Source organism: Rousettus aegyptiacus, unplaced genomic scaffold (genome assembly GCF_014176215.1).
Source record: "Rousettus aegyptiacus isolate mRouAeg1 unplaced genomic scaffold, mRouAeg1.p scaffold_m13_p_10, whole genome shotgun sequence".
In the NCBI taxonomy this organism is placed as follows: domain Eukaryota; kingdom Metazoa; phylum Chordata; class Mammalia; order Chiroptera; family Pteropodidae; genus Rousettus; species Rousettus aegyptiacus.
Window position 1 is genome coordinate 1,037,966 of NW_023416285.1, and position 24,610 is coordinate 1,062,575.

The window sequence follows — 24,610 nt, forward strand, 5'->3', positions numbered from 1 at the left end:
TAGTCCAAGAAAAGCAAGAGCCCCTGGAGGGGGTGTCGGGGGCATGTGGAGCAAGCGCCAGTCCCAGGCTGCACCCCAGCCCCAGCCCAGGGCAGCGGGATGCCCCCCAGCGCAGCTGTGGGGCCCTGGGTTCACCCCAAGCCACCCGTTCCACAGCCTCTCCCGTAAAATGGGCCCATCTCTAGTGGGGCCGTGAGAAGCCACAGAGAGGGCCACCCCTGGGGCGTTTACACCCAGGGGCCGGGTCTCCCTGTTGCTGGCCAGGAACACAGACCAGGGTCCTGTGGGGAGGGAACCACCTCGGGCCACAAACCAGCACCCAGGATGGAGGGCCAGGCTCCAGCACTGCCCGGCCGGAGGGGACTGGTAGCTGCTGCCCGCCCTCCCAGAAAAGAGGCCACGAGGCCGGCACACGGGCTTCATCCCTGTCCCCACCCCTCCCCCCTCCCCGCCGCTCCTTGCCCCCCGCCCCATCCCCACCTGATTTTCCGCAGCAGCGTGTGGAAGGGCCGGAACAGCTCAGACATGTCTTCCGCCTTGCGGTCCAAGTTCAGGGGTCCATCTGCATAGACCACGAGGCCGCTGCATTCAAGACAGAAAAGTAGGGCCTGACGTCAGGCCCTACGACCGCCGGATGAGCCCAGACCACACCCAGGGCATCCGGGGCCACCCTGCACGCGGACGCGAGCTCCGCCTCGTCATCGGACCTTAAATAAGTTCAGAGAAAAGCCCTGAGCACGGTCACCCAGACTGCATCGCGTGCCGATCTCGATCGGCTCACGGTCGCTCGAGGGGCCATGAAACAGCCGTGAGCACGTGTCTGTCCGCACGTGTCTGCACATGCCTACACGTGTCGCCACGGCGGGGCCCGGCCGCGCGGCATCGAGCTTGCCACTGAGATCCACGCCCTGGCCGCGGGCCGCGGGACTCGGTTTACAGGCAGCACCTGCAGACGTTTGTGAGCAGGAGACCTGACACCGTCCACTTCAAGGAGACCAGACGTGGGAGGCGAGAACTTGCGACTCTTTCTGGCCGCCCCCCGACAGGGGCCCCTGAACCCCACGGCTGGGCCCTGTCTGCTCCCAGTGGGGTCAGGCACGAGCACCTCGGGGACCCTGCGCAGGCGGGAGAGACGCTTGGCGACTGTGCTCTCCGGGCCCCCAGGGCTCCCAGACCTCTGGTCACATCGCCTCCCGAAGTCCAGGTGCTGCCCTGAGTCTAACGCGCACTGGCCGCAGCCCCGCCGGCTCTGCAGCCCACACCCACTGTGACGACTGTGATGATCCAGTCCCAAGCGGTCCGTGCAGCTTCCTCTGAACCCAGCACCCTGCCCCCCCCCGACAACGAGCTGTGTGCTTTGTGCTCCCTGCCTTTGCCCAGGTGGTGCCCAAGCCCGTCTCCCTCCCAGCGATCTGGCCCATGCTCAGTCCCCCTTCAAGACAGGAGGCAGCCCCCTCGCCCCCCACGTGGGACAGGCCCTGTCTCCCAGGCATCCCTATGCCTTGAGGGGCGCTCCCACCCTGGTCTGGGCCCCATGCCCCGTCTGACTCTGTTCGGGGGCCACCGCCAGGTGCTGCTTCTGCAGGTGGAGCCGCGTTCCCCGGATGGCCCTCTCGCCACACACTGCTTGCAGCCCTGCCCAGCCCCACGCCTGGGCTGCCGCCCGGGTCCAGACCTGCCTCTCCTGAGAGGACCCTCCTCTGGAGCCTCCCCGGGTCTCTGGGCCGGACAGCTCAAACCTTGGCATATATGGAGTCCCCAGGAGCTCGGGACACGTCCGGCTCAGTGAGAAAAGCTAATTGACAAAACCGAATGAAGGAACCTTTTCCTTTAAAAAGGTGAGGTTCGTGTGCAAAAAGCAAAGGCGGTCGACCCCTCCTCTGGGTCCTGGGCGGAACACCGGCAGGCCCAGCCCCTCTCGTGGGAGGTGGGGGACCTGGGGACGTCCCCTCAGCCTTGTCCCAGTGTCCTGTGGAGCTTCCGTGGGCACTGGAGGCACCACGCGCGCTCCGCGGGCCGAGCCCTCCCACTCAGCACCTCTGGGAAGTGCCGCTGCCCGCCCGGCCCAGGATGGAGCAGAGCGAAGGCTTCTGGGCCAGCCCAGCGGTCTCTGTCCCCACGCTCGGGCACCCCTGAGGACAAGGGGCGGCCGCTCCTGGGAGAGCTCAGCAAACATCTGTTCAGTGTCCCCCGGCCCAGGGCCTCAGGGAACGGGCTGGACAGGTGGGGGCGGGCGATGTGGCCGCTGTCAAAGGAAGCAGCTGGGTCCCGCGGAGCTGCCACCCCTGCGGGGCTCTGCCCAGCAGGCTGCGGGGTCCAGGCCCGCGCCTCTGCCGCCACGGCCGGGGAGGGGCAGGGCGGCCCCCACAGCTGAGCCTGGCAGGCCTGCAGCTGGGGCCCGGGGGGCCGGGCACACGTCCGGGTGAGCAGGGCAGGGGCCCGGCCCAGGTCCGGCTCCGGCGAGCCGTGGGAGGACGCCCGCACCCTGCAGCCCGTTTTCTCACGCCGTGGCCGCGTCCTTTGATACTCAGAAGTTTTTGACTGTGACGAAGTCCGATTCATCTCGTTTCTCACGTGTTGCTCCTGCTCTTGGGGTCACGTCTGAGGACACCGGGCAGCGCCCGAGTTCCGCAGAGAAGCGGGACACTCACCACACGATGGCCAACCTGGGGATGGTGAACATGAGCGCCGGCTCGTAGTCGTCTATCATGTCCTGAGTCAGGTAGCCGAGGTCCAGGGCCCTGCGGAGGAGAGCGTGAGGGGGCGTGGCCTGCCAGAAAGGGGCGGGGCCTGTGGAGGGGGAGGGGCCTGCGAGGGAGAGGGGTGGGGACCGTGGAGGGGGCGGGGCCTGCGAGGGAGAGGGGTGGGGGCCGTGGAGGGGGCGGGGCCTGCGAAGGAAGGGGCGAGGTCTGACCGCCCTCCAGGATCAGACCAGTAGGCAAGGTGTGGCTCAACCCTGCCCTCGCTCAGTGCTCAGCGGGCACCCAGGTTATGTGTGTGCTCAGCCCTCATACACGCGGGCAGAGGCCACCTGCGCGGACCTCCGCCCGCCACCTGCCAGATCCCAGCTGCGGGGCCAGATGCGCGGTGTGCGGGGGAGGGGGCTGGGAGGACGGCCACATCCAACAAACAAAATAAGAGGCTGATCCAGGCGTGGGCCTGCGTACCCAGGAAACCGACACTCTGCAAGTGGCGGGAGTAAACGGGGAACAGGCACCCCTCCAAAATGGCTGGGTGCCCCTGGGAGCTGGGACTGCCCTCCCGGGTGCCCCTCAGGCCATGGAAAGGGGCTTTCTCTGCACCCCAAGAGTAGGCGCTGCTGGCAGGACGGTTCCAAGTAGAAATTATTTTCAGTCTTCTCATTTTTTTGTGTGATTTAAAATATCTCTCAGTATATAAACAGTGAATAATCTGTCTTTAAAAAGCAACAGGCTTATGATGTGATATTAGGCAATGTAGAAGCGTACCTAATACCAGAGCACGGGTCAAATACCAGGGACATTCCAGGTTAAATCTTAGTCCTGAAGTCCATTCAGAAACTCTGACTTCAAATTTTGCCCGCCCCAGGCCTTGCTCAGCAGACTGGCAGCCCAGCGAGGGCCCCCCCTGGCCTGTGGAGGTGGGGAGCAGGGAGTGGGCAGGTCCAGCTCCTCCAGGGCCCTCTCCTCTACCACAGAACTGTGCATTTCTCCTGCAGGACGTGCCCTCTGGAACCAGAGTGAAGGGTGTGGGGCTGAGTCAGGCCCCGCCCCAGGGGAAGAAGGACAGGGTGGGGAAGGAGGCTCCGCCTCCCTGCCTGGGGCCCTGTGGGCAGCGGCCCCTCACCTCTCCACGGTCTCGCAGAACAGCACAATGACCTCCTGCTGCACGTAGTACTCCCTGGGGGACTTCACAGGCACCATGGCAGAAACATAGCTGTGAAGACGTCGGGAAGTCAGGGCCGCCTTAGGGTCCCAAGCACCCCCTGGATGGGGGGCTCTCAGGTGGGACCCGGCGAGGTCCCCCGCCACGGTGTGGCATCAGCAGCCTCGCCCGCCCACGGCTGCCCGGACAACCACCCAGGCGCTCGGCACTCCTCACAGTGCCCCCTCGGCCCCCCGGCCCTGCCCCCCTCAGCCCTGACTGTCCCCTGCCTGGGTGCCAGCCCTAACCAGTGAGCAAGCGAACAAATGAATGAATGAATGAGTGAATGAATGCACACACAGGCGGTGAACATACCCCCGGGGCTGGCCGGGTGTATCAGTGGCTGGGGGAGCTGCACCAGGTGGGACTCGGGGCTCACAGGACATTTGCTGAGTGGACGTAAATGAGCGGCAGTCTGTCCGACCACTCCCCAGAGGGCACTTTTTTCTTTCCTTCTAAATCACTAACGAGCTTTTTCTTGTTACGAAAGCTTGTTTGGGAGATCTGGGGAAGGTGGAAGACGAAGCTCGAGCTTCCCTCATCCCAGAGAGGACCGCTGCCTTTACCGTCCACTCCGTCTCCTCCTGGGGGTCGACAGGTTATGAGGTGGACAACTTTCATCAGCCGGGACCCCCGTGGACGTGGACTGACCCTGCTCTTTCTCACCCATGTCCGTGGTCGCCTGCAGCGGGCCTGGCCCCCAGTCCGGGCCTCCCAAACCCCTTTCTGGGGACGGCCCCCGGGTTGGACAGTGACTGAGCAGAGGGGCAGGCCCTGCCCTCTGAAGGAGCAGCAGCGGCTCCCTGGGCCGCATGGCGAAGGGGTGGACGAGCACAGGGAGGATGCACGCCCCGAGCCCAGTGGCGGCAGGGCCGCCGAGCCGTCCGCACACTCGCCCCCGGCCTGGGGGGGCCCTGCCCTCATGCAGGGGAGCTGGGCGGGCCCTGCCCTCATGCAGGGGAGCGGGGCGTACCGGCGGCCCCAAGCGCAGCGGCCACTCCGCCCTTGCTCATGCTGCTTCCCAGATCTGAGCACACGGGGCCAGTGCCGTGTTTATGGGGTGAATGAGTGATCAGGTGGGGGGAGAGGGCAGCTGGGGATCAGCAATAGGGCGGAGGCGGGCTTGGGCTCAGAAGTGGAGATGGGAGGTCAGACGGGTGGGGGGCAGCAGCGGACGGGGGCCCGAGTCGGCACCGCGATGACCCTCACTGCAGGACCCCCGGGGGCTTCAGCCCTGGGCTGTGTGAGGGGCGGCGGTGGGCAGGGTGGACACCTGGGCTCTCCTTTATCCCTGGGTCACCTCTGCCTGTCTCCAGGGGTTACCAACACCTACATGCAGGTTGGAAGCGGCTCAGCCCCTCCCTCTGCAGGATTTTCTGGCTGGAATTGTGAGGCGGGCCCCCCAGAGCTGGCACGCGCCCCCCCCCCGCGACGCCGAGGCGGCCGCCGCCCACACCCGCCGCACTGCGCGGGGCCCTCGGGTCACCTCAGCTCGAACTCTGCGAACAGGACGTCGAAGTGCCTCAGCGCCTCCCTCATCTTCTCCGTGTAGCTGTTGAGGTCCCGCAGCGCCTGGTCGCGGAGGGCGCCCCGCACGTCCTCCAGGCTGCGGGTCAGCTCCTTGGCCAGCGGGCGCATGGCCATGCTCTCCAGCTCCCGGTTCATGATGGTGGAGCCGGCGGCCAGGCACTGCGGGCAGAGGGCGCGGCTCAGCGGCGGCCAGCTCTCCGGAGTCACCGCGCCACGCCCAGGCCCGAGGAGCCCAACAGACAGGCCTGGCTGTCTCCGGCGGTCCAGGTCAGTGTTCCCCACCCCCACCCCGCCTCCCCCGACTCCTTCCCGTGGGTGCACGGCCCCCGGCAGTCAGCCCACACCTAGCATGGCTCGGTCCTCACGATGGGACCGTGGTCCCCAAAGCCAAGTGGGCAAGGGACAGGAGGGCTGAAGGGCTGCGGCCAGGCTGGGGTGTGGCCGTCATCCCTAAGACCCACCCCCCAAGACCTCTCTCCTGGGAACCCCTCCCCTCAAAGTCTACTCTGCTCGCTCCAGGACACGGGCACCTGCTCCCCTGAGTTTCTCTTAAATCCGGAGCAGCCGTGGCAGAGATGACGGGAGCTCTCACTGGCTTGGGCCCCGGGGGCAGGCAGGAGGGGAGGGCTGACAGCCCCGGGTCATGCGCCTCCTGTCCCCTCCCTGCCCCACAGGAGCTCCCGATCGGGGCCATGCTCCGGGGCGGACCACGGCCCGCAGAGAAATGGCTGGACAATGCCAACGCCGTGACCCTGGAGCCAGGCGGCGGCTGCTACCTCGGCACCAAACCACAGCTGGCCGGCCAGGTTGTCGTGCCGGATCTCCTCGGGGAACTTGACGCAGAAGTCCCTCGGGGCGCGGTCCTGAGGGATGCACACGTCCATGATCTGGTTAATGATGTTCAACACGGTGTCCTGGAACAGAACGGGGCACGTGCTGTGGCAACGCTGGTCACGGTAGTGACGCGGCTGTGCCCGCCAGACCGCGGCCCGAGTCCAGACGACCCAGACAGACCTAGCAGGGCGCGAAACTCCCGCCGCCTCCTTCCCCGCGCCCTGCTCCCCACGCTCGCTAGGCTCCCCACATCCACCTGGAGCGCATAGCCCTGCACCTCCCTGCTCCCTGGGCCACACAGGGAGCTTGTTGCACGAAGCTGCGCCTGAGCCTCCCTGCCGACCTGCGCCACGCTGCCCGCGGCCTCGGAGCCTCGGCTGCCATGGCCCGGCCCCCTCTTGCAACACCTGTGCTCGGCTTTCTAAGGGCGGAGCTGGAGAAATGGAACGGCCAGGCCCCAGGCCGACGGACGGATGCATAGCGAGCCGATTCCCACCGCCACTCACTGGGCCGCTTTTATGGCCTTACCAGCCGGTGCCGTCCTGAGTGCATTGACAGCACAGGCAGACAAGGTCTGCTGCTGGGGTGACAGCAGTAAAGGACAGGACATAAAACCAGCCTCCCGGAGGGACCCTTCATCCAGGCGTGTCCCCGCCCCTCCCCTCCCAACCCCTCTGGCACCAGCAGATGAACCACAGCAACCTGTAAATCAGCCAGAGCCGCACAGAGGTGCTGGTTCCTTCCCAGGTGGAGACGCCGACCCCGCCCCTCACGCTGTGCAGCCCGGGGCAGGCCACTTACTTTCTCTGATCCTGGGTGGCTATAAAAGGGACCATGATTCTCGGCGGTCAGGAGAACCGCGTGAGCGTGAAGACCCTTGGCTCCGCCCTGGCTCACGGCAAGCCTCGATAATGGTAGCTGTTGTTTTAAAGGCTCTTAAAAATTGTTTTACTTCTTTCCTCACGGTCAAAACACAAAGGATAACAAACCGTTTCGAACGGGGGTAACAAGCTCATTTTTATTGCATCTTAAATCACGTTCCATTCTCTCCTTCGAAAGGGTCCTGTTCTCCACACATCTACCATTCGCTCTGTAGAGTTACAGGCGCGTTGAAAGTTTAGGTTTTTCCCTTTAATTTGTTAGAGATAAAATTGATGCACATTTCACGGCGGGGAAACTGGGAACGGGGGGGGGGGTGGGAGGGGCGGGGGGCACAAGAGCGGAGAGGACGTCCCGGGGGGCGGCTGCAGGTTGGGCCTATTTCCTCCTGGCCCTTGTCCTCCCGCCTTCGGAGCCGATGTGCCCTGTGCACAGTCACGCGACTCTGTGTTCTCCCGCTGCCACCCGCTGTGGGGACACGCGGCAGCGTCACGACCCCAGCTCGTGACGGACAGCCACCTGGCGGGCCGGCAGCCAAGCCGTCCTCTTCCCCGGGACGTTCGACGATGTTGCCGACTTCGCCACCGCAGCTCGCGCTGCGGTCACCGCCGGGGCGCACGGCACCCCCTCAGTGCTGGTGGCATGACAAGGTCAAGGGTTTAAACGCCATTTGCTGGCTCTGATTACAATCTGCCAGATTGCTTTCCAGAAGGATTGCACTGACTGATTCTCACCCTCGGCAGCATTAAATCTCAGCGTCCCCCGCCCCACTTCTGCCTCTGAGGCTTAAGTTTCATTTTCCTTAGGAAGCAGATGTGAAAAATCACCGTGAGCGGGAAACAGGACCTTCTGATGCAAAAATCAATGCTCTAAATTCCGAAGGAACTTCTGCACCACGTGGGACACATTAAACCTCCACAATACAAAAATAAAATTCAGCCAACACCCAGTGGCTCTATCATGAGTTCTTTTAAAAAGGTTTTCTGGGTGGGAAGGTCCCTATCTCATGATTCAATGAAGTGATGAATAAATAATGGCAATAACAACAGTTAGTGCTTGGTAAATGTCAGGTTTTAGTAAGAGCCAAGGGTCTAGAAATGCAAAATACTGATTCAAAAAGATACATGCACCCCATGTTCACTGTAGCATTACTTACAATAGCCAGGATACAGAAGCAATTAGGTGTCCATCAATAGATGACCGGATAAAGAGATGAGGTACATACATGCAGTGGAATATTACTCAGCCATGAAAAAGAATGAGCCCTTGGCATTTGCGACACCACAGCTGGACCTTGAGGGTGTTATGCTGAGTGAAATAAGTCAGACAGAGAAAAACAAATGCCATATGATCTCATTTAATGTGTGGAATCCAAAAAAACACAATGAATAAACAATACTGAAACAGATCCCTAGATACAGAGAATAAACTGATGGCTACCAAAAGGGAGTGTGTGTGTGTATGGGGGGTGAAATTTAAAAAAAAAAAAAAAGATCCAGAGTTCCGAGCTCAGCAAGGCAGCATGACTTGCCCAGAGTTGTGTGGCCTTTGGGTGGCAGTGCTCGGACTCACTCCTGCCTGGCCTGGCCCACTGGGATGTCAACCAGGGTGAGACCAGGGTCTTTTGGATTCACTGACGGGTCCCCAGTACATAGAACTGTGCCCAGCACAACGTCTGCCTGAGAAACATTCCCTGCGACTTCTGGTTCCAGCCAAGATGGAATAACAGAAACAAAATTTACTCCTTCAAACAACAACAGAAGAAAACAACACTCTGGTCCTCAAGACACTCGACATCAGGCAACAAGTAATCCCCAAGAGGAGAGAAACGAACAGGGTGACAACCACAACCATCCCGGTTGCTGTCTTGAGGGTTTTTTCCGGTGACGGCACAGACAGGGGTGCCCAGGAGAAACCAGTGAACTCCCTGGTTGAAAAGACAGTGCTGAGAGCCCAGGGAAACTGAGGCAGCTGGCATCCCAAGGACAGAGGACCAGAGAAGAGAGCGCTGCCCAGAACCTAGAGGTCTGGGGACCCTAAGTATTCAGCAGGAAACCGACCACCACATGTCTGCAAGGATTGGGCAAGACGGACCTACAGGACTAGAGGGACCAGCGGCCAGAGCCTTCCCAGGGCCGGGCAGTAGAAAGGCTCACAGTTCCCAGGTGTTGGGAGAGGACCCAGTATCTTGCCTGAGTGGTGGAGGGGCCTTAGCCTCAGAAAAACACAGCTTGGATCCCACCTAGAAAACAGGACCCCAAAGGATCAAACTCTTCCTAAATAACCAGCTACAGCCCAAAAACGAAGCTCAAAAACAGTCATGGGAACACAAAAATATCCAGCGCCCAGCAAGGTAAAACTCACAACGTTAGGGCCCAGAGAAAACCCACCGGGCCTGCCAAGGACCAGGATCACAAGGGGAGCAACCGACCAGAACCAAGCGAGACCCGGCGCAGGCGATGATGGGAGGAGCAGCCGGGTCACTGAGACCACCGTGACATCCGGCGTCCGCGTGGTCATAAACTTACGTGGCGGCAACGCAGAAGGAGAAGGACCCGGGCTGATCCAGAGATGAAAATTACAAGGTCTGCGATGGAAAATTCACACCGGATGGGATTTACCTCAGGTTAGACATTTTAGAAGAAAAGAACAATGAACTTGAAGACAGAGCAACTGAAACTCTCCAGATGAATCACAAAACATCATCATCATCATCATCATCATCATGACACTATATCATAGCACCGGTGAGCTGGAGGACAACTTCAAGATGGCAAATATACATATAATTCAAGACCCAAAAAGAGGAGGAATGGGACGGAAAAAAATATTTGAAGAAATAATTGCCGATATTTTTCTAAATTTAACGACTATAAACACAGATGCACAAAGTTCAGTGAATCCTAAACACAAAAACACATGGCGGAAACTGCCCCAGGTTATAGCATGCTCGAACCGACCAACACTAATAAAAAACCTCACGAGTAGCAAGAGAGAGAAAGACACACTCCGCCCAAGGAACGGAGACGGGGAGTCGCGCCTCTCCTTGGAAACGAAGCCACCGGAATGACACCTGCTGAGGGAAACCGGTCGGCAGCTTGTAATTCTGAACCCGGCAAACACATCTTTCGAAACGCGTGACAACGTGGCAGGACCTCGAGATAATCACGCTGAGCGAAATAAGCCGGACAGAAAAAGTCGAAAACCACATGACATCACTCACATGTGGGATGTAAACCTGAAGGCAACCACGAACAGGACGAACGCGCGGAGACCCACAGCCCACAGCGGGGACAGTGGACTTCCGGTCGCCGGAGTGCGGGGGAGGGGCAGGAAGGAGGTGGGCGGGCAAAGAGGGTCGCATAGGTGGCGACAGAAAGAAATCCAACTGTGGGTGGTGAACACGCGATGCAATGAGTACGTGCCTTATCGCTGCACCGTGCGCCTGAAACTTACTGGATTTAATCAACCGATGTCACCACAGTAAAAATAAAGAGAATGAAAACCTACGAAGAAAAAAACTGGCAGCGGAACAGCTCTTCATCCAGGCAAAGGCCGAAAGAGCGCGTGGCCAGCAGACCTGCCCCACGGGCGGCGCCGCGACCCCCGCTGGAGACCTGGAGACGGGGTCTCCGCGAGGGAGGGGCGCCGGCGCCGCCCCCGCGCCCTCCCGGCCCCGGCTCACCTGGCAGGAGCGGAACTGGCTGACGAGCAGCGTGCAGCGCTGCGGGTCCTTCCGCCCGTCCAGGCTGTCCAGCTCGGCGGCCACCTGGTTCAGCTCCTCGTCGGCGTAGTAGAACTGGGCCAGCAGCTGCGGGTCGGACCTCTGCGGGCGGAGGCGCGCACGTGAGCGGGGGAGGCCGCCGTTCCCGCGCGGCGCCCCAGCGGCACGGGGCAGGGCGGGCTCCCCAGCCGCCCATCCTGGTCCCTCTGCATGTCAGGCCCCCAGGGCGGTGCCTGCCTCCCAGAGGCTGCCCGAGGACGGTGTCTCTGTGGAGAAGCCACACGGCAGGGCCGCAGCCTGATGGGACGACCCAGGGGCACAGGGAGCAGGGACAGTGCAGTCCCCGGCCGCCTGACCAAGGCGTCCTGACAGCGGCTCAGGAGCTGACCCCAGTCACCGCTGCCCACGGGGTCCTCCCGGCCCCAAACCCCGCAGCTCCCCTCCCAGCAGGGGAGGACGGTCCCACCCAGACGCCGAGCTGTGACAGCGTCTCCCGGCACAAACCAGGTGTGCGAAGCCGAGCCCTCCCTGCGCCCGCAGCCTGTCTGGCCGGCAGCTGCCACCGGGCCCCGCAGGGCGCCGGGTAGCGACGCCTCCGGGGGTTGTCTGCTCTGAGAGGGCACAATGCAGGGCTGGACCACCCGCGCCTCTGGGAAGGGCCCGGGTCGGCCTTGGCCCGGGCGCTAGGCCTCGCCACGCCGACCGACCTCGAGTCCACGCACACCTGCTGCCCAGGTGGGCTCGGCCCCGGCGGTGTGAACCGCGCCCGCGGAGGCAGTGATGATTCAGGCTCGGAAAGGCTGAAGGTGGCTGTGGTGCCAGGGACACTGCCTGTCGCTTGTCCCCGTCACACTGGGAGGGGCCCGAGGCTCGGGAGCCTGCTGCTCCTGCTCAGCCCCTCGGCTCACACACGCGCGTCCCTCTGTGTTCTGCAGGGGGCGACTCGACCGCGTGCGTACATGCGGGGCTGCAGGGGTTGTCACACGTCATGCACGCGTGTGCGCGTGTGGCTGTGGGTGTATGTGTGCCCGTGTGCGCGCATGTGAATGCTTTGGGTATGTGAGTACACACGTGTGAGCTGCACACATGCGTGCATGTTGTGTTGCACGTCTGCATTTGTGAGCATGCATGCGTGCATAGGCGTGCGTGCTTACGAGCATACGCGTGTATGTGTGTGCATCTGAATGTGTGCGTGTGTGAGTGGGGAGAGGCCCTGAGAGGTGGGGCGCTGGCCGATGCTCGAAATGGGGCCCTCACCCGGCGTCCCCACCAGCCTCGGGGTCGAGCCCTTCACCCACACACCTCCGCTACGGCCCGTTTGGGCCACTTCCCATGCTGGAGCCTGCTCTGGGGGACAGGGGGGGATCGGCCTGGACAGATGGCCGGAGACCCTTGCCCTCCGACCCCCGCCCAGGGCTCACTCGGCCTCGGGCCAGCAGGCGCCGACCTGGGGAGAGAACCAGGGGGACAGTGGGCCCATGGAGGATGGGAGCACGTCCACCTGCCCACGTGGAGAGGCATGGCAAGGGAACCTCAGCACGCAGTACCGAGGTTGCCCCAAACCAGCCCCCAAGACTCGCGTGGCCGCTAAAAATCTCCACGACCACGAGTAACAGACTCTCTCACTGCCTCGAGGTTCCCTGGAGCAGGGCCCGTGGCCGGCGCACCAGCACCTGCCACCTCGAAGTCAAGGCCGGGGACAAAGCCTGTGGTCCTACCTGGCGTGGGTTTCAGTAAAGACCTTAAAACCAGGCCACAAATGTGCCAACCGAGAGCAGGAGAGCCGTAAGTACACACGCAGCAGAAGGAATTAGAGAATTCAGAAAATTTAAAAACAAACTAGTGGTTATCTTTGTTTCACAAAAGCACGAAAGGCTTACGCTATTTAAAAACTTGAGTTATCCCCGAGATAGCTTTTCAGCCCCCTCAGGACTGAAAAGGGAAGAATGAAAAGTTCCCTTGAGGCCCCCGGCGGTGCCACAGGACAGGGCGAGGGGAATCTTGAAGGGTTGTGTCAGCCACACAGTCACGTTGGTGACATAATCGTGCCCATGGCACCCGCCCGGAAGTGAATTTACACAACTCACAAACCCGTTTGTACTGATTAAATGAACCCAGAGGAAGCACAGGGCGGCTCTGGCAACAGGGCTAAGTGTGCAGAGGGGGAGGGGACCAGGCTGACTCACCTGCTCATCACTCAGGTCCCAGGGATGGCGCAGCCAGTCACCCCAGCCAGCTCACAGGCGGGACAATGGGAGGAGGCATTTCAGGAACGTGACAAACTGTCTTTCTCTGATTCGAATGAGCCAGCATGGTTCAACGTTTTTAAATTAACTTTTAAATTGAACTCTTTACTGTCCGGAGTAAAATGCCCTCAACAAAGAGAATCACTTGCTATAAACAGGCAGGACCCGCCCCATTTGAAATAAAAATTGTAAAGGGATAAATTAGAACCCAGTCAGGATGGCTCTCAAAATCGCATCGTCAATTTCTCCTCAAAGACAAATTTGCTGCAGCGGAGGTGTTTGCTGACACGAGAAGACAAATAAAACTCGTGAAGAAAGCGCGTGGCTTAGGAGGTCAGGTGACCCATGTGAACGAGAGGCCGCGGAGAAGAGCGGAGACAGCAAGCCATGCTGGGGTCGGGGGTGGAGGGCCGAGCACCCGGAGCTCACCGCAAAGCCGTTTAAGTCCTTCATCCCAACGCCCATCCTGTGACGTGGGACGAGGACCTGGACACGGATTCGGGGTGCAGGGGCGGGAGCGAGGTCAGCCCTGCCCTCGGGAGCCCATCTGACCCGATGCTGGAGTGTCCCCAGAGCGCTGAGGCTGGTCGGCCAGGCTGGGGAGGAACGTGGCATGGACCACGAGCCGCCCCCAGGGGGCCGGCGTCCCCAGCCCTGTGCCTCCCTGGGGACCACCCGGAGCCCTCGGTGAGGTGACCCCGCACGACACCTCCGACCCAGCTGAAGGCACTGAAGCTCAGGAAGAACTTTCACGGCCAGAGTCCCAGTGCTGGTCACAATGGGGCCAGAAGCCAGCTGTCACCCTCTGAGGACCCCCGGCGTCCGCAGGGGTGAGAGTGACCGGCAGGCCCCCTCGTGCCTCCTGCTTCCCCAGCAGGATGGGGACACTGCAGGGGGAGGACCTGACGAGGGCGCCTCCTGGTCCCGTCTCTGCAGGGCCGCAGCACAGTGCCCCCACGCCGCAGGAGTGGCCAGACGAGGGGGTGACCGGCAGTGGGGCGGGTGCTGCTCGGGGGCTGTGGGGGTCGGGCCGCCCTCCCCCAGCGCTGTCCCAGGACACAGGCTGGTTCCCGCACAGAACCCCCCATGAGCCCTCGCCGCCCAGAGCCGCTGGACCGAGGCTGGAGAGCTCGGGGTGAGGGCTGGGGGCCCCGGGCCTCCTGGGCCAGCTGTGCAGTGAGCTCGGGCGCCAGCTGCCAGGTCAGGAGCGAGGGCCGTGCAGACCTGCAGGAAGGGCCCTGGTCTCGGCACTCGGGTTCGGCTGCTCCCTCCAGCTGAGCCCTGCAGCCAGCTGATGCTTGGGCCCTGGCCACACAGACGCTACCTGGCCACACTGGGCTGTGTGGGAAACCCACTGGCCACTGGCCACCAGGGCCAGAGCCCCACACCGCCTCCCAATGCCCTCCTGCATGTCTTCCTGAGCCATCCAGCCCCGCCAAGGCTTGGCGCCCGGGGCAGCCATGACCTGTGTCCCCAAAGCTGGCCTAACTGCATCGGTACCCCGGGGCTTCCCGGCCCAGGCCCCTCTTTCTGTGTGATGCGAGTCCAGACCGTTCTGCCCAGAGGACACGGTGCCCACTACCCGCCAGGGTGCCCACAGGAAGCACCGCCGGGCCTGTGTGGAACGCCGACAAAGGTGCTCGCGTCCCAGAGTCTGCATCTGCTTCTTGTCGCTCAAACCCATTCGGTTCCGAGTCCCGCTCCTCACAGGAGAAGCAGGGTGCGGGGGACTTGGAGCCAGAGAGACAGGGGGAGGGGGATTTGGTCCAGGCATAGAGAGGGGAAGAAAGAGGATGGAAAATGGGGTGAGGCCCAGGGACACACCCCGCCGCCTGCAGGCCAGGTCCAGCCTCCAGCTGCCGTGGGCGGGGCCTCGAGGACCGACTCCAGGGCGTGGGCGGGGCCTCCCGCTGCCGTGGGCGGGGCCTCGCAGACCGAAGCCGAAGCCCAGGAGTGGGCGCCTCCGCCTGCTCAGCCTCGGTGTCGTGGTTGTCGTTCCGTTTACCAATAACTCACACAACACTCAGAGGCCCTCGACTTGCGCGTCGCCCATCACTGAAGGCACCGGTCAGAGAGACGTCCCCAGAGCGCGCCTGCTCCCGCCCCTGTGCCGTCATCGGATCGGAGGGTGAAAATGATCCGCAGAACAGTCCAGCAGGAGCCCATATTTGGTTTTTATGTATTTTTAGAGGAAAAAATATAGACGGACGTTCTGGAGGCTCGGCAGATGGCAGGAGAGAACCCAACGGGCGTGTGCTCAGAAAAACGAGGAAAGGAAAGGAACTCGAACGCAGATTCTCGCGTGGGGGTGAGAAAGAACACGCGCGCACACGCACACGCACACGCACGCGACTCCCTCGGACGGCAGCAGGCAAATAATTAAACCTCACACGCGTCCCCGCAGCGCGAGAGCTGAACACCCCATGGGGTCTGCACCGGACCCCGGCGGAAGTCTGCCTGGAGGGCACCGAGCCAGCGGCAAAGGATCGTTTCCTCGGTTTCCTCACGACAAGTTCAAGCTCACCACCAGGCCACGGGCTCCCAACCGCGCAAATGGATGAACCTCAAAATGTTCAGGCTGAGTCAGAGGCCGGGCCAAAAATGACGACCCACTGTGTGCAAGACCCCTCAGAGACCGTTCTGGGGACCCACTGTGTGCGAGACCCCTCATAGACCGTTCTGGGGACACACATGCGCCTGACCCCAGAGCAGGGCAGCATCGCCTGCGGCCGGGGGCCTGGCCAGAACTGTCCTCTCTGTCCATGTCCAGCACAGGGGCCTTGAGGGTGAGCTACAGTTTGGGGACGACTTCTGAGAGAGGGCCATGCCTTGACAGAGTGCACTAAACAGATGATCGTTTTCAAATTTTTTTTTTATTATTATAAAAAGTACAGAGTTCGAACAGTATAAAGAGGAAGGTCAACATCCCCAAGAGCTGGAACACTGTTAACCTCTCAGACTTCCGCCCAGGAGAATCTGGGGACAATTCTTACTCGCCCCAGGCCCCCCAGCAGAGGTGACACACCCTCCGGGCAGGAAACGCTCCTGGGTTCCTCGCAGAAGCCCTCAGAAGCAGCGCTGTGCTCGGTTCATCCTAAAAGCTGGGACGACCCTAACGACACGGCGACAGTTCCCTCCTGCCCACCGGTCTCCGAGAGCACCTCACAACGTTTCTGCCCCCAAATGACTGGATCTGCAGGGTCACGCAGGGCCTGCCTCGTTCATGAGCGCAACACCCCCGATCTGGAAAAAGCCCCAGGGACGACCGGAGTGCAGTGCCACAGAAAGAACCGGAACCGACGCAGACGTCCCTCAGGAAGAAGGGCACCGTCCCCTGACCTGGGAGAAGCTGGGTGCTGGGAAGGCGGGACGGGCCTCCGGCAGTTCCCAGGAAAGGGGCTGGATGGGCCTGTAACACAGACCTGGAACTCCGAGCACGAAGCGCACCCTCGGGCGCCGGGACGTCACTCGGGCTGCACTCACGCTTCCTTCGTTCCAAAGACAAGGGGCAGACGGCGGGGTTCACCTGTCCCTCCCCGCCCTTGGGGCCCAGGGATGGAGTCCCAGAGGGCTCCTCCCTCACACCAAGGGGCAGTCGTACACCTGGTTTTCTGTGGGCTCTGGGGCGTCCTGGTGGCCACGGAGCCAGGTGGTCACCCTGGAACTCACGGGCCTGGCCACCAGGTGTGGGGAGGCTGCTGGGCCGTCCCGCAGAGCAGGAGCTGGGTGAGGGCTGGGCGGGTGGACAGTCAGCGCGTTGGGGTGGCTGAGGCCCCAAGACACAGAGTCTTGCTGCAGGACCTAAGGCCATGTGGGGCAGACTCTTCCAGGGCAGGCTCGGCCTCCAAGATCAAAGGCCGGCAGCAGTGGGACGCAGAGTGGCACTCGGACCTTCCGAGTCCAGACTGAGGCGGGGACAGGGGCTCGGCCCGTGTGCCCCCCTTAGGCTGCACAGGTCCCCGAGGGGCCCGCAGGGCAGACGAGCAGCGGTGGAGACCAGGACCCCTCCCCACAAGTCCTCAGAGATGCTCGGAGCCCAAGCTCTGATGGAGGAACGTTCTGGAAGAAGCCCCTGCCCCAGGAGAAGCTGCTTCTGGAGAGGCGCATTTGAGAGCCTCTGGACCCTACAGATGGAGTTGCTGAGCGGGGACAGGAATGAGTGACCGTTCCAGCAGGTGCGAACGGGGCCAATGCCCTGGTCTCCAGGGGATGAAGGCTGAGCACCGGCAGGGTCCCCACGACCATGTCAGGTGCAGTGTGAGGTCAGGGGAGGGTTCGAGCCAGAACAGAGGGGAGGGCGGAGGCGGGATGGAGGTGCGTGGAGCTCAGGAATGAGGCGGCCCCGAAACTGACAGAAGTAGGGGAGCCACCAAGCAGAGGCCACCAAGGCCATACCTGCTCCCCGGAACACCCATGGTGACGCCCTGCTGCAAGTCACACGCGAGCCTGGGCACACACGCGGAGCACGACACGCACACGGAGCACGACACGCACGCGGAGCGTGAACATGCACATGGAGCACGGACACGCACATGGAGCACAACACACACGTGGACCACGGACACACACACGGAGCACGGACACGCACGCGGAGCACGGACACGCACACGGAGCACGACACGCACGTGGAGCACGACACGCACGGAGCACGACACACATGGAGCACGACACGCACGGAGCATGACACACACGGAGCACGACACGCACGCGGAGCACGACACGCACGCGGAGCACGACACGCACGTGGAGCACAACACGCACGGAGCATGACACACACGGAGCACGGACACGCACATGGAGCACGACACACATGGAGCACGGACACGCACATGGAGCACAACACACACGTGGACCACGGACACACACACGGAGCACGGACACGCACGCGGAGCACGGACACGCACACGGAGCACGACACGCACGTGGAGCACGACACGCACGGAGCATGACACACATGGAGCACGACATGCACATGGACCACGGTCACGCACGCGGACGCCTGCTCCCCCGGCCGCCTCCCTCTCGCCTCCCCAGCTGTCGGAGTTTCGAGTCTGTTTTACAACGAGCGTGACCTTACTATGATAATCAGAAAAAAAGTGAAGATTTTTGTTTTGTTTCGTTTGTTTTACTTCTTGCACAAAAACAAGGCCCTTCGCTGGCGGGCAGCGTGGGGCAGGGCTGGGGCCCCGATCACCACCTGGGCCCAGACAGGGTCAAGAACACATGGTCTTCAGCTGTGATGCTTCACAGCCAAGCTGAGGCTTCTTCAAGAGGAGCGGGAGAGGCTGCGGCCTCCGAGAGGCTTGGGGGACCCCCCTGTCCTTAGTGAAACCTCCGCAAGCCCGACAGCGCCTGGCGGCCCGTGCACAGAGCCCCCGCACAGGCCCGGCGGGCATTGGGTGCGCAGTGCCTGCTGGCCCCTCTCTTCAGACCACTCGCCTGGGGCTGGGGACGTGGAGCCCGCAAAGTGTACCTGTGGGTGCGGAGCCCTGCGGGCCGCGGTGGGTTGGGCTCCACCCTGCTCCGTGAGCCCCACCTCGCCTCCCTCCCCGAGTCCTGCGTGCGACGCGATGGCCAGCCTCAGCGGGAGGCAGGGAACAGGCACGAGAGGCCCCGGCGGCCGAGGGTGCAGAGCCACTGCGTGGCGCCACATGGCCCTGTGTGGCCCCCCGTGGCACCCTGCGGCTTCCGACCCTCGTCCTGCTCAGACGTGCTGACGGTGTCAAGTCGTCATCATTAAGCAGCCCCTCGGCAGACGGGGTGGGGTGTGGGGCCTGGGGGTGTGGGGGCTGGGGGTGCAGGTCTGCGTTGGGGTGATGACATGCTTCAGGACAGCGGTGGCAGCTGCACAACTCTGTGAATGCACTAAACGCCCCGAACTATTCACTTTAGAGTGGTTAACCTTGTATTACCTAAATTCCACCTTAATTTAAAGTAAAAAAAAGTGGTCCCCTTGGCGTGGAGCAGGCCAGGGACAAGCCCCCCACTCCCACCCCCGCCCCCGGCTGTACCACATGACCACCAGCCAGACCGAGAATCTAATGCCTGAAGTGTCATCTACATCAGACAGAACGTGACCATTAAAAATGGACCTGACAGTATAAAATAAGCAGAACTCTCAACATAAGTGCATTAAGGTCACATCTTTTTTCATTCATCGAGGTCTATCGTGTGTCATTGGGGAAAGACGTTGTTTAAGGCCAGTGTTTGCCAACACGCCTCGCCGGGTGGAGCAGGCGTCCCCCCCCCCCCCCCCGCAAGGCGCCATCTGTCCGCAGCCGCTCCCCAGCCGCCTCAGCCCCACCTCAGATGCTCAGGCATCGGATTCCCATAGGAGCACCGGTCCCTGGTGCCACAAGGGCTGGGGACCGCTTGCTGCCCTGGAGTGAATGCGACAACTTACGGGCTGCTAAGACCACCCCACTGCAGCTGCTGACTCGCGTCACTCAAGGGAAAAGTCACCAAAGGACACACGTCCCGATTCCTCTGTCACACGCCCACCTGCAGTCCCCTCCTTCACCCGGGACTCGCCGGCCGCCTGCCCGGACGCTCGGCTCTGACCGTGAGGTCAGCGAGAGGAGGTGACTGAGGTGCAGACGCACACACACGTCCATGCGGGACAGGTCCTGGCGTCCCCAGAGAAGGCTTCTCCCCTCCCAGACCCCGGCAAAGCAACAGGAGCTCCGGTGCGAAGCCCCCCCGGAGGAGCCGGAGCCACCTCGTGCCGACCACGCCGGTCGACCAGTGTCCGTCGGCAGAGCCCCAGGGGAGTCCACCGCGGGTCCCGTGGTGCCGCATGGCGGCCGCCGGAAGGCTCCCCAGATCTCACAGCCCCGCTGCGGGCAGGGCCCCTATACCCCTCTAACTCCCTGGCACGCTCAACGCCTGCCTTCCCCTCGCCAAGCACAGACGATGTGCGTACATGACAGGCGTGTGCTGTTTCACGCGTAACGCGATTTGCACGCTGATTTAAAACTGCTGGGCTGGGAGTTCTCCAGAGGGAGACAGGCCATGGGCCACTAGGCCACGGGCCACCGGGCCCCAAGGCCACGACTGCTGAACTATGCAAACAGGCTCCATGGGGCAGGGTTGTTTTGAATTGTGCAATAAGCACCCATAAGCCCACCAGCCGAGGTCAGGTAGAACCCCACCCGTAACCCCGGCCTCATCCGCCCCCCCAAAGCTACCTGCACCCCAGACTCTGACTCATCCGGCCCCTTTAATGCAGCTTGGTTGCTGCCGTACGTAGCTCTGAAATGTATTTTTGGTTGTTTTTAGCTCTATGAAAAGGATGTCACGCGCGTGCGATATTCTGAGACCGGCTTTGATTTCTCACATCCTGTGCGCTCTGCCCTCCCGTGACTGCTCTGCACTCGCCCCTCCCCCGCACGGAGCCCCGCGGCGCCTTTGGCCACGCCCCCCAGGGGCACCCACATGCTCCCGGGTCTTTGCTGGGCAAGCAGATCCACGACCGTTCTCACTCCGCCCGGCCGTGTGCACATGTCCCCAGGAGGTGGGTATCACCGTCCCCGTCGCTGCTGTAACAAACAGCCACACACGCAATGGCTCAACACAACCAAAACTGTGATTTTATGGTTCTGGCGGACAGAATTCCAGCAGGAGTCTAACTGGCTGGAATCCAGGGGTCAGCAGGGCAGCTCCTTCTGGAGGGTCTAGGGGACACTTGTTTTCTTGTCTCTTCCAGCACCCAAGGCCACCACTGTCCCTGACCCATGGCCCCTGCTCCATCTTTGAAGCCAGCAACGGTGCGCCTCTCAGACCTTCCCTTGTCACGGCTCACTCTGCCCGTCCTCAGCCCCCATCTTCCAGTGCTGAAGACTCTGTGGTCACCGTGGGCGCCTCAATGATCCAGGACCATCCCACCATGTCAAGGTCAGCCGGTGAGTGACTTTGAAACCACGTGCACCTGCCATTCCACTGTGCCACATCATCTAAGCTACTCACAGGCTCCGGGGACCAGGGTGTGGGCATCATTGGGGGCCACTGTACTGCCTGCTGCTGGTGGCGTTTCTGGGTCACAGCAGTTCATGCCGCAGCAGCCACGTCTCAGACCCGAGGACCCACCTTCTCCAACACGGTCTCCGTGTGCCCGCTGCGTGGGACGAGGCGCCATCTCATCACGGACCCGAGTAGTAGCTGACCACGTGAGGAGGTCAGGACATGGGCCCGGGTCACGATGGTTCCCGAGCACACCAACACTGCCTCTCAAACAAGGGACAGCCCCAGCTCACAGTCCAGGGTAGGGGGTCTGGGCGTCTGGGCGGTGGCCACGCAGGGCCTGCAGCCATAGGGACAGTCTGACGTCAACCACGGAGCCGGCACCCGGCGCGGGGGGTGGCAGAGAGGACGCTGAGAGGGGCCTGGCCCGGGGAAGGTCAGGAAATCCCCTCCCCACGCAGCCAGGCCAGGCCTCGTGACCCCCAACTTTCCCTTTAGAAGGCCAGCCTTATCAGGAGGGCGAGGCGTGTCCCTTCTCTGCCAGAGACGGAATCAGACGTGTGGGACGCAGGGCAGGGTGACGCCCCTTTTGTTTAAAGACTGAAAATACCTGCGCCCGACGGGGTGATCCCTACACCCCAAATAGCCTGACATGGCCGAGCTGGCGCGTCGGACCCGGGAGTCTGGCCAACACTCCCTTGACTGAGCAAAGAGTGAGGAGTCAGGAGAGGTGCACCCCGAACTCAGTGTTTGCCTGGTCTAGATTTTAAAAGGCAAACAGCAGAGGGATTTACACGACACCTGACATTTCACGAAGCACCTAACGCACCGTCGTTTTCCAGGAGCGGTGTCAATGCACAGAGCACAGAAGCCTCCTAACGGCCTGGCCCACGGCTCTGGTCCCCCCGGTTTTGGGACCCAGAGCTCCCGAGGACGAGGATGGCGGCCCACTGAGAAACACAGGAAACGGGCTTCTGAACACATGCCCCCACCCCAGCTCTCCTGCAGCCAAGTCACCAAGAACGCGGGACAGGGGAGATGGCCAGAGCCACCGCGAGGATGGCCTTCGGCCACAGCGCTGCCCCACAGGTGGACACACTTGCTGCACAGCCACCAGCCATGTGGGGGGGGGACAGAGGATGTGGGGGGGCAGCCAGAGGACGCGGGGGAGGACAGGCAGTGTGGGGAGCAAGGGCCCCGCCCACGGGGCAGGCGGGGGAGACGCGGAGGGGCCCCGGGGCCTCTGGAGGACCAGGGTTTCTCAGCCTCGGCACTGCCGACCCGGGGCCAGTGGCTCCTCCTTGTGGACGCTGTCCTGTGCCACTGTGTCACTGTGTGAAATGGTGAGTGGCATCCCTGGCTGCTACCCACGGCATGCCAGCAAGTCACCCTCCAACCTCTGACACCAGAACTGTTCCAGACATTGTCCCCTAAGGGTCAAAGTGTCCCCACACGAGAACTGCTGCAGTGGGGGGAGGTGGCCGCCACCAAGGCGAACTCGTGGGAGGCCTGAGGGGACCTGGCAGAGGGGACCCCACCAAGGGGCGTGTCTGAGACACAGCCCAGCGTGGGGAAGGGGAGTGGTCAGTGGGTCACCTGACTCTGGAGAGCCCTGGGGCTTCACCATGAGGTGGGGTCCCCAGGCTCCTGGGCAGAGGAACAGGACAGAATCTGGGTGGCAGCAGCTGTGCTGAGGGGGGCGGAGCGGGGGAGGGGGAGCAGCGGTGGGGGGGGGGACCCCGCCCCGGGGACAGTGTCAGAAAGGCTCACCTTTTATTCCTTACTATTTTCAACTGCAGTGACGCACATAACATAAAATTCACCACCCTCGCCACTTCTGAGCACTCGCTCAGCGGCGTCAAGTGCCCGCGTCACCGTGCCCACCCTCCCCTCCAGCGCCGTCCGGTTCCCTCCCGCAGCCCCCCATCCCCGCCGTCTCCCGCGACTCTGACCCCTCCAGGGGCCTCCTGTGAGTGGGGCTGTGCAGAGTTTGTCCCCTTGCCACTGGCTCCTTTCCCACAGCTCAGTGCCCTCAGGGTGTGTCCACGTTGCAGCGGGTGCGTGGTAAACGTACACGCCACGTTTTGCCCTCCCATCCATCCACGCGCCGAGGATGCTCGAGTCGCGCGCTCCAGGTATGACCTGGCACGGAGTGACAGAGGTGCAGGTCTGGGAGGGAGGGCAGGACGGGCAGCCTCACGTGCCAGGGAGCCCAGCGGAGGTCAGGGCTGCAGAGGCACCTCACCTGTGAGAGGCATCATCAGGGCGTGGAGGGCGTGGAGCTGGGTGACCCGCAGCCTGGGCTGCCACGTGAGGGAGTCAGGAGTAGAAGGGGGGTGGTGCGCACCCACCATGGAGGCGGGAAGCGAGGGAAGGAGCAGCCAGGAGGCTAGGACAGAACCAGGAGCCTTGTGTCCTGGACAGCAGGGAAACCAGTGTTTGAGGAGATGACCATGGGCTCCAGGCCCTAGAGGGGGCAGTCCCGGGGGGCTGCTGGGCGGGGGCAGGGAGAGGCCCGACAGTTGGCTCCTTGTAGGGGGCAGGGGGAAACCCAGGAGCTGGAGTCCGAGTCAAAGTTGTAGGGCCAGTGGGACCTCGAGGTGGAGGCAGGGTGGCCTGGCCGCTGCTTCAGATGGGAGGTGGCGCAGACTCCCCCTCCAGGAGAGTGACCTAGGGGACTGGGAGAGACCCGTGCAGGGCATGGGCCAGCGCCAGACCGGCAGAGGGGCAAGGTGCAGTGCACGCAGGCGGGGGGAGGGGCCCAGTGCAGGGGGAGAAGCTGCCCACAAAGGCGCACCCACCACCTGGAAGCCCTGTGCCTCCGGCCCCTCCTCCCTTCTGGAGGTGGGGTCTCCTGTCTTCCTGGACTTGCTGAGACCAAGAGAATGTAGCCAACATTCCTGTGTGACGTGGGGGCGGCAGCCCAGTGCCCTCCTGGACCACTGTCCCTCCCTTGGAGCACTGTCACTGTCACTGTCACTGGAAGAAGCCCAGCGCAGACTGCTGAGAGGTGGTGGCCACGTGGAGACCGAGCACGGGCCTCTGGAAACCCCACCCCGGGGGGCCCGCAGTCCTCCACGTGGGAGCGGGCTGCCCTACCCCCTGCTGTCGACACCCCTCTCCGGCTTCGCAGGCCGGGGGTCTGAAACGACATCCTCTCCCCCTCACAGCTCTGCAGGCTGGACGTCCGAGACCAGAGCCGCTGCGGGTCACCCTGGCGAGACCCCTCCCCAGCCCGCAGCCGGCCAGCCCCTCGCTGTGACCTCACATGCCAGGGAGACCGAGTGTTTCTCCGGCGTTTCTCCTTGTTAGGACACCAGTCCTACTGGATGCGGGCCTCACCCTTCCGGACCCATTTAACCTGAAGCACCTCCTAAAGGTGCCGTCTCCAAATACAGCCACGTGGCGATGGGGCTTGCCCACACGTGAACTGGGGTACACGCCCAGGCCACAGCACCCTCCGTAACCACTTTCTGGAAGCTCCTTTTGCTGCCCTTTGGCATGCGAGGCATGGGGGCCTCCCAGTGGCAGGGTC

The 24,610-nt window shown here is 62.5% G+C and overlaps 1 protein-coding gene across 1 annotated transcript in view; it reads right to left on the reverse strand.

Moving 5' to 3' along the window:
- The window catches only part of ZFYVE28 (zinc finger FYVE-type containing 28), a 53,050-nt gene that overhangs the window by 19,879 nt on the left and 8,561 nt on the right, over positions 1–24,610 (reverse strand). Inside the window, exons 2-7 of the mRNA XM_016159192.2 lie at positions 10,832–10,972; positions 6,210–6,347; positions 5,390–5,592; positions 3,826–3,915; positions 2,652–2,741; positions 481–582 (exon numbers count right to left, since the gene is read on the reverse strand). Of these exons, the coding sequence (XP_016014678.2) occupies positions 481–582; positions 2,652–2,741; positions 3,826–3,915; positions 5,390–5,592; positions 6,210–6,347; positions 10,832–10,972 (764 nt within the window). The remainder of the gene's footprint in view (positions 1–480; positions 583–2,651; positions 2,742–3,825; positions 3,916–5,389; positions 5,593–6,209; positions 6,348–10,831; positions 10,973–24,610) is intronic.